The 12,467-nt window shown below is 65.2% G+C and overlaps 3 protein-coding genes across 3 annotated transcripts; all 3 read right to left on the reverse strand.

Annotated features, from left to right (window-relative positions):
* Positions 1 to 4: 4 nt before the first annotated feature.
* LGALS4 (galectin 4) lies at positions 5 to 4,725 on the reverse strand. Its single transcript, XM_062512493.1, has 10 exons — positions 4,589 to 4,725; positions 4,388 to 4,476; positions 3,860 to 4,061; positions 3,196 to 3,315; positions 2,664 to 2,687; positions 2,072 to 2,116; positions 1,927 to 1,956; positions 1,604 to 1,692; positions 885 to 1,056; positions 5 to 235 (listed from the first exon to the last, which is right to left on the reverse strand). The coding sequence occupies exons 1-10, from the start codon at positions 4,631 to 4,633 to the stop codon at positions 89 to 91; spliced, it is 963 nt and encodes a 320-aa protein (XP_062368477.1). The 5' UTR covers positions 4,634 to 4,725; the 3' UTR covers positions 5 to 88.
* Positions 4,726 to 4,999: 274 nt separating this feature from the next.
* On the reverse strand, positions 5,000 to 8,889 carry ECH1 (enoyl-CoA hydratase 1). The gene is made up of 10 exons (XM_062512473.1): positions 8,718 to 8,889; positions 7,818 to 8,031; positions 7,512 to 7,600; positions 7,301 to 7,425; positions 7,153 to 7,201; positions 6,822 to 6,886; positions 6,626 to 6,696; positions 6,467 to 6,538; positions 5,782 to 5,932; positions 5,000 to 5,265 (listed from the first exon to the last, which is right to left on the reverse strand). Exons 1-10 carry the CDS (start codon positions 8,749 to 8,751, stop codon positions 5,161 to 5,163), a joined length of 975 nt encoding a protein of 324 aa, XP_062368457.1. The 5' UTR covers positions 8,752 to 8,889; the 3' UTR covers positions 5,000 to 5,160.
* A 151-nt stretch (positions 8,890 to 9,040) lies between these two features.
* HNRNPL (heterogeneous nuclear ribonucleoprotein L) lies at positions 9,041 to 12,435 on the reverse strand (the record flags this gene model as incomplete). Its single annotated transcript, XM_062512469.1, has 6 exons — positions 9,041 to 9,286; positions 9,369 to 9,464; positions 9,562 to 9,619; positions 10,103 to 10,304; positions 11,935 to 12,056; positions 12,370 to 12,435. Coding segments are annotated over 6 exons (603 nt in total), but the record flags the coding sequence as incomplete, so codon positions are not given.
* Between the last annotated feature and the right edge of the window lie 32 nt (positions 12,436 to 12,467).

Genomic DNA, 12,467 nt, shown 5'->3' on the forward strand with positions numbered 1-12,467 from the left:
GAGGTCAGTGTTGGGGGGAGAACACTCTGAGCTCAGCTGGGCCCAGTTGAGGGGGTCACTTCCAGGGCGCTCACTGGGCACCAGCGGCTCAGAATTGGACAAAGGACAGCACGACATCGCCCTCGATCTCCAGCACGTCCACGTGGGGCCCGGCTGGCACCCGGTGGTGGAAATCGAAGAGCGGCTGCCCCTCAGCAAACACCTTGAACCGATGGTTCCCACAGCGGATGGACAGCTGCAGGGGGATGGGGGGGGGGGGGGGGGGGGGGGCTGTCAAAATCCCCCAAATCCCCAAAATCCCCCAAAGCCGCTCCCCACACCCCAAATCCCCTCCAAAATCCACCTGGGCACTCCCAGAGTCAACCTGGACCCCAAAACCCCTTCTGACCCCCCCCCAAATCTCACCCCGAACCCCCCCAATATCCTCTCACAGGGACCCCAAAATCCCTCACAAACCCCTCCAAAATCTACCTGGGCACTCCCAGAGTCAACCTGGACCCCAAAACTTCCTGTGAGAATCCCAAATCTCACCCCAAACCCCCTCAATATTCACACAGAGAACCCAAAAATATCCCACAGCCACACCCCACACCCCAAACCCCCTCCAAAACCCACCTGGGCACTCCCAGAGTCAACCTGGACCCCAAAACCCCTTCTGACCCCCCCAAATCTCACCCCAAACCCCCTCAATATTCACACAGAGACCACCCCAGAGCCTCCTCCCCCCCCCCAATCCCAAATCCCACCCAAAACATCCCAGAGACCCCCAAAATCCCAAAAATCCCCCCCATGCGCCCTACCCAGCACCCCAAACCCCACCCTGCTCCCTTCCCCAAAACCCCCCCCCAGACCCCAAAACTGCCCCCAGCCCCCTCCCCGCTCACGTCGAAGTAGCGGCCGGGCTGGAAGGGGCTGCAGCAGGAGATGTCGCGCTCCTCGTGGCCCCAGGAGCCCCCCAAAAACGAGTTGCGGACCACCTGCCCCCCCTCGTCCATGCGGGGGTTCAGGTGCAGAACCACGTCCCCCCCCGGGCCCGCCCGCAGGTTGATGTGGAACCTGGGGAGGGGGACACGGGGGGGGGGGGGGGGGGGGTCAGCGATGGGGGTTTGGGGGGGTTTGGGGTGAAGTTATTGGGGTTTGGGGGAGTGACGGGGGGGATTTAGGGGGTTTGGGGGGGTGATATTGGGGTTTGGGGGGGTTTGGGGTGGTGACAGGGGGGATTTAGGGGGTTTGGGGGGGTGATATTGGGGTTTGGGGGGCTTTGGGGTGAAGTTATTGGGGTTTGGGGTGGTGACAGGGGGGATTTGGGGGATTCAGGGGGGTTGTGGGGATGATTTTGAGGTTTGATGTAGATTTTGGGGAGCCTGGGCTGGTGACATTGGGGTTTGGGGTAGATTTTGGGGGTCCTGGCGTGATTGGGATGGTGACAGGGGCGTTTGGGGGAGATTCGCGGGGGGGAGTTTTGGGGGAGTTTGAGGGGGATTTTTGGGGTGTTTGGGGTTCTGGGGTGGTGACAGGGGAGTTCTGGGGTCAGGGGGAGGTTTAGGGGAGGGCCGGGGGGGGTTTGGGGGCTCAGGGAGTTTTGGGGAGGGGTCCCCAGTACCTGCTGGCGTTGTGGGGGATGAAGCCCTTGATGATGATGGTTTTTTTGGGGAGCAGCCCCCCCGGGATGGTGGCGATGTAGGGGACGGTCTGTTGGGGTGGGGGTGGTGAGGGTCAAAAATGGGGGGCTCAGAGGGGGGGGCGAGACCCCCAGGGCCCCCCCAAATCCCAACAACGTCCCCAGAGCCCCCCAGGAACACAGATCCCACCCCCAGACCCCCCAAATTCCCCCCCAGGACCCTTCTGTCCCCTGCCAGGACCCCAAATCCTGCCCGGACCCCCTCCCAGGACCCCCCAAATCCCCCCCAGGACCCCCAAACTCACCGGGTGCAAGGTGGGGGGCTGTCCCATCACCTGTGGGGGCACAGGGTGGGGTCAGTGGGGTGGGGGGACACACCCGGGGACCACCCCCAGGTTTTGGGGGCACAATTTTGGGGGGCAGTTTTGGGGGGGACCCCTCCCCACTTACCGGCAGGTTACATTCGGGGTACAGGGGGGTGGTCTGCGGCATGTCCTGGGGAGGGGGGGACAGCGCTCAGGGGGGACCCCCAAACCCACCCGGGGACCCCCAAATCCCACCTGGGAGCCCCAGATCCCACCTGGGGACCCCAAAAATCCACTTAGGGACCCCCAAATCCCACCTGGGGACCTCAAACCCCACCCGGGGATCCCCAAATCCCACCTGGGGACCCCAAAATCCCACCTGGGAGCCCCAGATCCCACCTGGGGACCCCAAAAACCCACTTAGGGACCCCCAAATCCCACCTGGGGACCTCAAACCCCACCCGGGGATCCCCAAATCCCACCTGGGGCCCCTCAAATCCCACCTGGGGACCCCAAAATCCCACCTGGGGACCTCAAACCCCACCTGGAGAGGGCCAGATCCCACCTGGAGACCCCAAAACCCACTTAGGGACCCCCAAATCCCACCTGTGGACCTCAAACCCCACCTGGGGACCCCAAAATCCACCTGGGAAACCCCAAATCCCACCTGGGCCCCCCTAAACTCACCTGGGGACCCCCAAAACCCGCCCGGGGACCCCCCACCCCCCCAGACTCACCGGGATGCAGGGGGGACCCACGGTCTGCAAAGGACAGAGGGGGGGTCAGAGAGATTTTGGGGTTCAGGGGTTTTTTTTTGGGGGGGGGGGGGGTCGTCACCCCAACCCCTTCAGCTCCAGGTGTGGGGGTGGGGACACCAGGTGGGCTTGGGGGTGTGGAAATGAGGAGGGTGGGGGAGGAGTTTTGGGTGCGGGGTGGGATTTGGGGAGCAGGGGGTGGAATTTGGGGGTTCAGGGCCAGAATTTGGGGGGGTTCAGGGGTGATTTTTGGGGGGGTTCAGGGGTGTTTTTTGGGGAGGTTCAGGGGTGTTTTTGGGGAGGTTCAGGGGTGTTTTTTGGGGGGGTTCAGGGGTGTTTTTTGGGGAGGTTCAGGGGTGTTTTTTGGGGAGGGGTCAGGGGTGTTTTTTGGGGAGGTTGGGTCCGGGGTGGTTTGTGGGATCAAGGGTTGGTTTTTGGGGCTCAGGGTCGGTTTTTGGGATCCAGGGCTGGTTTTTCTGGGGGGTTCCGGGGGTGTTTTTTGGGGGGCTCTCACCGTGCCCCCCAGCACCGAGGCCGAGTGCAGCTCCAGGTCCCCGTCCACGGTCACGGCCGTCACCTGCTCCGGGGGCAGCCGGTGCGGGAACTGCTCGTAGAACGTTCCGTTCACCAGGATCTGGGGGGACAGGCACCCCGAAATGCACCCGGGATACCCCAAAATACACCCCGGGACCCCCGAATATCCACACAGGGACACCAAATACCCCCCGGGACCCCCAAATACCCCCCGGGACCTCCTGTAACCCCCATGGGGACCCCAAATCCCCCTCTGGGCACCCCAAATCCTCCCTGAGGACCCCAAACTCCCCCTGAGGACCCCAAACCCTGCCTGGAGACCCCAAACCCTGCCTGGAGACCCCTATAACCCTCTGTAGGACCCCCGCAAATCCCCCCCTTAGGCACCCCAAATCCCCCTGGGGATCCCAAATCTGCTCCCGGACACCCCAAAACCCCCCCGGTAGCCCCCTGGGGGTACCCGGTAGCCCTCGGGGGTGACGCTGATGACCATCTCGAACCCCAACCCCCCCCTCAGGGACCCCCCAATCCCCGGTAGCCCCCTGGGGGTACCCGGTAGCCCTCGGGGGTGACGCTGATGCCCATCTCGAACCCCAACCCCCCCCTTAGGGACCCCCCAATCCCCGGTAGCCCCCTGGGGGTACCCGGTAGCCCTCGGGGGTGACGCTGATGACCATCTCGAAGGGCCCCCCCGCGCTCAGCGGGTGCAGCTCCCGGCGCTGCTCGTCCCCCCAGCGCCCCCCCCTGCGGCTGTTGAGCACCGTGACCCCCCCCTGGAACCGCGGGTTCAGGTGCAGCGCCACGTCCGCGTCATCCTGGGCACCCAGCGCCAGGTTCACCCGGAACCTGGGGACAGAGAGGCCGCCCGGTGTCACCCGGTGTCACCTCGGTGTCACCTCGGTGTCACCCGTGTGACCCAGAGCCCCCCCAGTGTCACCCGGTGTCACGTCAGCGTCACTTCAATGTCACCCAATGTCACCTCAACGTCACCCAGCGCCACCTCAGTGTCCCCGGTGTCACCTTAGTATCACCTCAGTGTTCCCAGTGCCCTCCCCCCCCCTCCCCGTCCCCCCAAGTGAGCCCCGGTGTCCCCCCAGAGCCCCCCCACTGTCCTCCCAGTGCACCCAGTATCCCCCAGTGTCCCCCCAGAGCCCCCCCAGTGCCCCCAGTACCAGTCCGGTTGTGCGGCCACCACCCCCTGGATGTAAATGGCCATCCCGGGCCGGAGCCCCCCGACCACGGGGGCCACGTAGGGCAGGGGCTGGGGGGGAAAGGGGGGTCAGGGGGGTCCCCAAATGTCACTGCCAGGGTGACAGGGGACCCCCCGACCCCCGGATTTTGGGGTGCCCCAGCCCCGTTTTGGGGGTACCCACCGGGTTGTAGGCGGGCATGTACCCGGGCGGGGGCACGAACGTCATGGTGGTGGCAGCGGTGACAGTGACAGCGGTGACAGCGACGCCGGGCACTCCGGGGGCCCCTTTATACCCAAATCCAGCTGGGCCCCCCCAGATCCGGCCCCTCCCAGGGCGGGGTGAGGACTTTGACCCCCCCGGGGATGGGTGACACACCTGGCACAGGTGGCACCACCCTGGACTCTGCCCTGGGAGGGGCCTGCTGGGGACACCCCAGAGCCATGGTGGCACCTTGGGGACATGAGGGGGACACTGGGGACACCCCAGAGCCCTGGTGGCACCTTGGGGACATGAGGGGGACACTGGGGACACCCCAGAGCCATGGTGGCACCTTGGGGACACGGGGTCCCCTCAGTGACAAACCAATCAGACGTGGGGACAAACGAGTTTATTGGGGGACACCGAGGTGGCCCCAGAGATGAGGAAGGGGACGCCGGGGACACCGAGGGGACACCCAGGTGGTTCTAGGGCCTGGAGAGGGACACCGGGGCTGTGGGTGGCACTGAGGTGGCACTGGTGGCACTGAGGTGACATCAGAGCTTGGCGAACGGGACGTCCTCGGGTCCCTTCTTGTCCAGGGCCGCCTGCACCGACTTGGGGATGTCCTCGGTCTGCAGCATGGCCATGTTCCAGGTGGCCTGGGGACAGGGACAGGGACATGGGGACAGGGAATGGGGACAGGGACAGGGACATGGGGACAGGGACATGGGGACAGAGAATGGGGACAGGGACGAGGGGACAGGGACAGGGACATGGGGACAGGGAATGGGGACAGGGACAGGGACATGGGGACAGGGACATGGGGACAGAGAATGGGGACAGGGACGAGGGGACAGGGACAGGGACATGGGGACAGGGACATGGGGACAGGGACAGGGACATGGGGACAGGGACATGGGGACAGGGAATGGGGACAGGGACAGGGACATGGGGACAGGGATGAGGGGACAGGGATGAGGGGACAGGGACAGGGACATGGGGACAGGGACAGCACACCCCTAGGGGACAGGGATGGGACAGGGAGGATGTGGGGGGGCACGCGGCATTTTGGGGACCCCGTGTGACAGAGGGCGTTTGCTGGGGGAGGTGACAGCGTCCTGGGGGTGGGGACAATGTTCTTGGGGAGGTGACAACGTCCTTGGGGCGGCACCCACCACGTGCAGCAGCCCCTCGCCGACGGGCCGGTCCCTCGAGTACACCAGGTTGATTTTGGTGCCCTGCACGGCCACGGGGCTGCGGGCGGCGATGGCCGCGGCCACCTCCAGGGCCACCTCCAGCAGCGTCTCCTTGTCCGGGAGCACCCGGCTGGGGGACGGGGTCAGCCCAAAATCCACCCAAAAAAATCTACCCCAAGTCCACCCTAACATCGACCCGCAATTCACCCCAAATCCGCCCAAAATTCATCCAACGCCCACTCAAAAATCACCCCGAAATCCACCCTTAGTATCGACCCGAAATCCACCTCAGATTTACCCAAAATCCACTCCAAAAATCCACCCAAAATCCACCCAAAATCCACTCCAAAAATCCACCCAAAATCCACCCAAAATCCACCCAAAATCCACCCAACTTCGAGCCCAAACTAGACCCAAAATCCACCCCAAAATCCACCCCAAAAAATCCACCCAAAGGACCCCAAAATCAACCTGAGCATCCCCACAAACCCCCCTGAACACCCCAGGGGACCCCAAACCCACCCAGGGACCCCCAGAACCCCCAAAATCCCCATGGCCACCCCCAGTGTCACCGTTTGGGGACCCTCCCATCCCTGGGGGGGGGCGCTGAGGACTCCCAGACCCCCCCCCCCCCCTCAGTCCCCAAATTTGGGGTCCCCCCCACCTGACGAGGCCACAGCTCAGCGCCTCGGGGGCCCTCATGACGCGGGCGGTGAAGGCCAGCTCGTTCACCAGGCTGGGGACATCGGGGACATTGGGGACACCGGGGGGTCCCGGGGGGTCCCCCGTGCCCCCCACCCCCCTCCCGTGTCCCCCCACCCACCTCTGGTTCCCCACGATTTTGGGGAGGCGCTGCAGGGTCCCCACATCGGCTGCCAGCCCCATGTCCACCTCCTGTGGGGACAAAGGGGACACTGGGGGGACACTGGGGGGACACTGGGGGGACACTGGGGGGACACTGGGGTGTCCCGCAGCCTTTGGGGACATTTGGGGGGTCCCGGGGACCCCTCGTGTCTCACCTTGACCTGGAACGAGGCGTCCTGGGAGCAGAAGCGAATGTCACAGGCTGAGATCAGATCCACACCTGGCAGGGGGGGAACGCCTTCATCACCCCCATCCTCATCCTCATCCTCATCGTCCTCACCTTCATCCTCATCCTCACCTTCATCCTCATCGTCCTCACCTTCATCCTCATCCTCACCTTCATCCCACTCTGCATCCCAGCCCCATTCCATCACCAGTCTCACCCCAACCCCATCCCACCCTCCTCCTCACCCTCATCTTCATCTCCACCCCACTCTCGATCCCGACCCCCCCATTCCCCAACTCCCCCTCTCCCCTCCCCCTCACCAGCTCCGATGCAGGGTCCGTGCACGGCGGCGATCACGGGTTTGGGGCACTGGGGGGTGGGGGAGAGGTTTTGGGGGGTCGGGGGAGGTTTGGGGGGACCCCGAGGGTCCCTCCCGCTGCCCCCCGAGCCCCCCTCCCCAGTCCCCACCTTCTCCATGACAGAAAAGCTCTCCTGGAACTCGAGGATTTTTTGCCGCAGGCTCCAGGCTCGCCGCGCCACGTCGGCCTCGGGGGACCCCACAAAGGCCGAGCCCAGGTCTGAGAGGTCGATCCCTGGAGGGGGGGGAGAGGTTGGGGGGGTCCCGGGGGTCCCGGGGGTCCCGGGGGTCCCGGGGGTCAGGGGACATCCCCGGGCTCACCGGCGGTGAAGGCGCTGCCGGCGCCGGACACGACCACGGCGCGGCACGAGGGGTCCTGGGAGATGTCCTGGAAACATTGCACCAGTTCCCTGCAGGGCCACCGGTGAGCACTGGTGAGCACTGGTGAGCAGCAGGGACCACCAGTGACCAGCACGGCCCAGCTTACCCCAGTACTGTCCCAGTCCCACGCCAGTGCTCCCGGTTCCACCCCAGTCCCACCCCAGTGCTCGAGACCCATCCCAGTCCGTCCCAGTGGCCCCAGCTGCTCCCCAGTCCCATCCCAGTCCATCCCAGTGCCCCCAGTACCTCCAGCAGAGCAGGTTGATGGCGTTGCGCTTGCCGGGCCGGTTGAGCTGCACGTGCAGGACGTGCTCCCGGTCCCGCTGCAGCCGCAGCGTCCGCAGCTCCCGGGGGGCTCCGGGGCCCGGCTCCGACACCCCCGGGGCTGCTGCTGCCCCCGGGGCCATCGCCAGGGGCCGGGAGAGAGCCCGCGGTGCCACTGGGACCCGACTGGGGGGCACTGGGGGGAACGGGGGGCACTGGAGTGCAGCTGGGATGGGACTGGGGGGCACTGGGATGGACTGGGATGGGACTGGGGGGGCACTGGGAAGGACTGGGATGGGACTGGGGGGGCACTGGGACGGACTGGGACCCGACTGGGGGCCACTGGGATGGACTGGGATGGGACTAGGGGGCACTGGGGAGAATGGGGGGCACTGGGATGGACTGGGATGGGACTGGGGGGGCACTGGGATGGGACTGGGGGGGCACTGGGATGGACTGGGACCCGACTGGGGGCCACTGGGATGGACTGGGATGGGACTAGGGGGCACTGGGGAGAATGGGGGGCACTGCACCACAGCTGGGATGGGACTGGGGGGCACTGGGATGGACTGGGCAGGGTCGGAGCAGGGCTCGGGGCACTGGGAGTTACTGGGATGGACTGGGAGATGATAGGGAGAGGCTGGGAGTGCTGGGATGGGACTGGGACCCACTGGGACAAACTGGGATCAACCGAGGGGCTCTGGGTGACCCTGGGGACAGACTGGGAGGTCACTGGGAGGCGGTGGGGGTCACGTGACAGGGGCGGACGGGGGTGTCGCGGTAACCCGGGGGTCCCGGGGCGGTCACGTGCCTTCCCGAGGTGTCACGTGCCCTCCCGGTGCTGTCACGTGCCCTCCCGGGGGTCGCCCCTCCCCCACTCACGTGCGCGCAGCAGCCGCGCGACCCCGGCCGCCATCGGCTCCGCTCGCCGCCAGGGGGCGCCCGCACTTCCGGCACAGCAGCCAATGGGAGCGCAGGGGCGGCCGCGCCCCCCCAAGCGGCGGAAGTGACGCGTTAAACCCCCGCCCTAACCAGGCGGAAGTGACCCTTGACCCCAAACTCCTCCCCAAAGTTGCCGAACTCCCCCCGACCCCTCTCGGAACCCCTCAATCCTCCCAGCCTCCCCCCAAACCCCATAACCCTCCCAAAACCCCCAAACTCCCCCAAACTCATCCCCAAACCCCCAAGATCTCGGTGTTTGTTTCCCAAACAACTTTATTGTGGGAGTGGTCTCGGGGGGCCTGGGTCGGGTCCGACCCCTTCTCCTTAAAAACGGGGGGAGGGGTGGGAACGGAGGGGGGAGGGGAGGTCTCTGCTGCCCCTCAGGCTTATAAAAAGGGAGGATGCGGGGTGGGGGAGGGGAGAAGGATCCGAGGGGGTCGCGGGGTCCCCTTAGGACGCGTGCTGGGCCGTGGAGAAGCAGAGCTTGAGCGTGTAGGGGTAGGGCCCATCTGGGGGGAGACACAACGGGGGTGGGCTCAGGGGGGGCGCTCGGGGAACCCCCCCGGACCCCTCCCCCACAGCAGCACTTACTGGGGTTCTTCATCTGGAAGTGGTTGAGGAAGCCGAGGGTCTCCAGGGCGTCGCTCTTGGAGTCCCACTCGAGCAGCCCCGAGGAGCTGCGCTCGCCTGGGGGGGGCAGGGGGGGCACCCCGGGGTCAGCCCGGGGTCGGGGGGGGCACCCCGGGGGCGGGGGGCTCAGGGACCCCTCCCCCCAAACACTTACTCTTGCCTGAGAACACCTTGACCGAGGACGGGCGCTTGACCCCCAGCTCGTCGCAGATCTGGGGGCACAGACGGGGTCAGGGGGGACAGGGAGCAGCAGGAGGAGGAGGAGGAGGAGAAGGAAAGGGATGAGGAGGAGGAAGAAAGGGATGAGGAGGAGGAACAGGAGGAGGATGAGAAGGGATGAGGAAGAGGATGAAGAAGAGGAAGAAAGGGATGAGGAAAGGGACAAGGAGGAACGGGATGAGGAAGAAAAGGATGAGGAGGAAAAGGATGAGGAAGAAAGGGATGAGGAGGAGGAAAGGGGTGAGGATGAGGAAGAAAGGGACGAGGAGAAAGAAAGGGATGAGGAAGAGGATGAAGAAAGGGATGAGGAGGATGAGGAGAAAAAGGATGAGGAGGAGGAAGGAAGGGATGAGGAAAGGGAGGAAAAGGATGAGGAGGATGAGGATGAGGAGGAAAGGGACGAGGAAGAAGATGAGGAAGAAAGAGCTGAGGATGAGGAGGAAAGGGCTGAGGACGAGGAAGAGCAGCAGCCCCACCTCGTAGAAGTTGTCCTCGGTGACGTCCAGCGGCGCGTTGAAGAAGTGCAGCACATTGCTGGGGTGCTGGATGCGGTTCTTGGCCGCCTGCTCGGGCGTGGAGAAGCGATTGTTGCGGGAGCCGCTGAAATCCTTGTAGCTGCACGAGCCGTCCTCGAGGCCGTAGGACTGCCCGGGCATGATGGCGTGCTGCTTGGAGACACTGCGAGGGAAAAAGGGTCAGAAAAACCCCAAAATCCCCCAAATCCCGGCCCCAAAACCCTGCCCGGGTGAGCTGCTTGGAGACACTGCGAGGGAAAAAGGGTCAGAAAAACCCCAAAATCCCCCAAATCCCGGCCCCAAAACCCTGCCCGGGTGAGCTGCTTGGAGACACTGCGAGGGAAAAAGGGTCAGAAAAACCCCAAAATCCCCCAAATCCCGGCCCCAAAACCCTGCCCGGGTGAGCTGCTTGGAGACACTGCGAGGGAAAAAGGGTCAGAAAAACCCCAAAATCCCCCAAATCCCGGCCCCAAAACCCTGCCCGGGTGAGCTGCTTGGAGACACTGCGAGGGAAAAAGGGTCAGAAAAACCCCAAAATCCCCCAAATCCCGGCCCCAAAACCCTGCCCGGGTGAGCTGCTTGGAGACACTGCGAGGGAAAAAGGGTCAGAAAAACCCCAAAATCCCCCAAATCCCGGCCCCAAAACCCTGCCCGGGTGAGCTGCTTGGAGACACTGCGAGGGAAAAAGGGTCAGAAAAACCCCAAAATCCCCCAAATCCCGGCCCCAAAACCCTGCCCGGGTGAGCTGCTTGGAGACACTGCGAGGGAAAAAGGGTCAGAAAAACCCCAAAATCCCCCAAATCCCGGCCCCAAAACCCTGCCCGGGTGAGCTGCTTGGAGACACTGCGAGGGAAAAAGGGTCAGAAAAACCCCAAAATCCCCCAAATCCCGGCCCCAAAACCCTGCCCGGGTGTGACTGTGCGCTGCTTGGACGCGCCGAGGAGGGAAAAACAAAGCCAAGAGATCCCCAAAATTCCCCTCCCCAAGAAACGTTCCCCATTCCCCCAGTTCCCCCAGTCCCCCCCAGTCCTCCCCAGTCCCCCCAGTTCCCCCCAGTCCTCCCCAGTCCCCCCCAGTCCCCCCATTTCCCCCCCAGTTCCCCCAGTCCCCCCCAGTCCCCCCCAGTTCCCCCCAGTTCCCCCCAGTCCCCCCAGTTCCCAGTCCCCCCAGTTCCCCAGTTCCCCCAGTCCCCCCCAGTCCCCCCCAGTTCCCCCAGTCCCCCCAGTCCCCCAGTCCCCCCAGTCCCCCCCAAGTTCCCCCCAGTCCTCCCCAGTCCCCCCCAGTCCCCCCAGTCCCCCCCAGTCCCCCCAGTTCCCCCCAGTCCCCCCAGTCTCCCCAGTCCCCCCAGTCCCCCCAGTCCCCCCCAGTCCCCCCAGTTCCCCCCAGTCCCCCAGTTCCCCCCAGTTCCCCCAGTCCCCCCCAGTCCCCCCCAGTCCCCCCAGTCCTCCCCAGTCCCCCCAGTTCCCCCCAGTTCCCCCAGTTCCCCCCAGTCCCCCCAGTCCCCCCAGTCCCCCCCAGTTCCCCCAGTCCCCCAGTCCCCCCAGTTCCCCCCAGTCCCCCCCAGTTCCCCCAGTTCCCCCAGTTCCCCCAGTCCCCCCAGTTTCCCCAGTTTCCCCAGTTTCCCCAGTTCCCCCCAGTCCCCCCAGTCCCCCAGTTCCCCCAGTCCCCCCCAGTTCCCCCAGTCCCCCCCAGTCCCCCCAGTCCCCCCAGTTCCCCCAGTCCCCCCAGTCCCCCCAGTCCCCCCCAGTCCCCCAGTTTCCCCAGTTTCCCCAGTTCCCCACAGCCAGCCCCACCAGACGTTGAGCTTCTGGCCGAACATGAAGTTGTTGTTGAGGTGGGTGATGGCTCTGTCCACGGCGTAGCCATCGGCCATCTCCACCATGGCAGCGCCCGGCTTGCTCTTCATGAACTTCACCTGCGGGCAGGGGGACGCTCAGGGAACACCTGGGGACACCTGGGACGGGTCAGGGAACGCCTGGGGACACCTGGGACGGGTCAGGGAACACCTGGGACGGGTCAGGGAACACCTGGGGACACCTGGGACGGGTCAGGGAACGCCTGGGGACACCTGGGACGGGTCAGGGAACACCTGGGACGGGTCAGGGAACACCTGGGGACACCTGGGACGGGTCAGGGAACGCCTGGGGACACCTGGGATGGGTCAGGGAACACCTGGGACAGGGGAGACCTTCTGCAGGACCCCTCAAATCCCCCAGGACCCCTCCCACCTTCTCGACGTTGCCGTAGAGGCAGAAGACGTTGAAGACGCGGTCACAGTTCATCCTGGCCTGGCCCAAACCCCCCAAATCCCCCCCAAATCCCCCCC

Source organism: Cinclus cinclus, chromosome 37, assembly GCF_963662255.1.
Source record: "Cinclus cinclus chromosome 37, bCinCin1.1, whole genome shotgun sequence".
In the NCBI taxonomy this organism is placed as follows: Eukaryota; Metazoa; Chordata; class Aves; order Passeriformes; family Cinclidae; genus Cinclus; species Cinclus cinclus.

Coding starts and splice junctions, on each gene's coding strand:
- ECH1 (XM_062512473.1), bottom strand. CDS start 8,751: ATGGCGGCCGGGGTCGCGCGGCTGCTGCGCGCAC. Junction 7,601..7,817: donor ATCAACCTGCTCTGCTGGAG/GTACTGGGGGCA, acceptor GTGGCCCTGCAG/GGAACTGGTGCAATGTTTCC. Junction 6,697..6,821: donor ACGCCTCGTTCCAGGTCAAG/GTGAGACACGAG, acceptor TTGTCCCCACAG/GAGGTGGACATGGGGCTGGC.
- LGALS4 (XM_062512493.1), bottom strand. CDS start 4,633: ATGACGTTCGTGCCCCCGCCCGGGTACATGCCCGCCTACAACCCG. Junction 3,316..3,859: donor TCACCCCCGAGGGCTACCGG/GTACCCCCAGGG, acceptor CTGTCCCCCCAG/ATCCTGGTGAACGGAACGTT. Junction 236..884: donor AGCCCGGCCGCTACTTCGAC/GTGAGCGGGGAG, acceptor ATCCCCCTGCAG/CTGTCCATCCGCTGTGGGAA.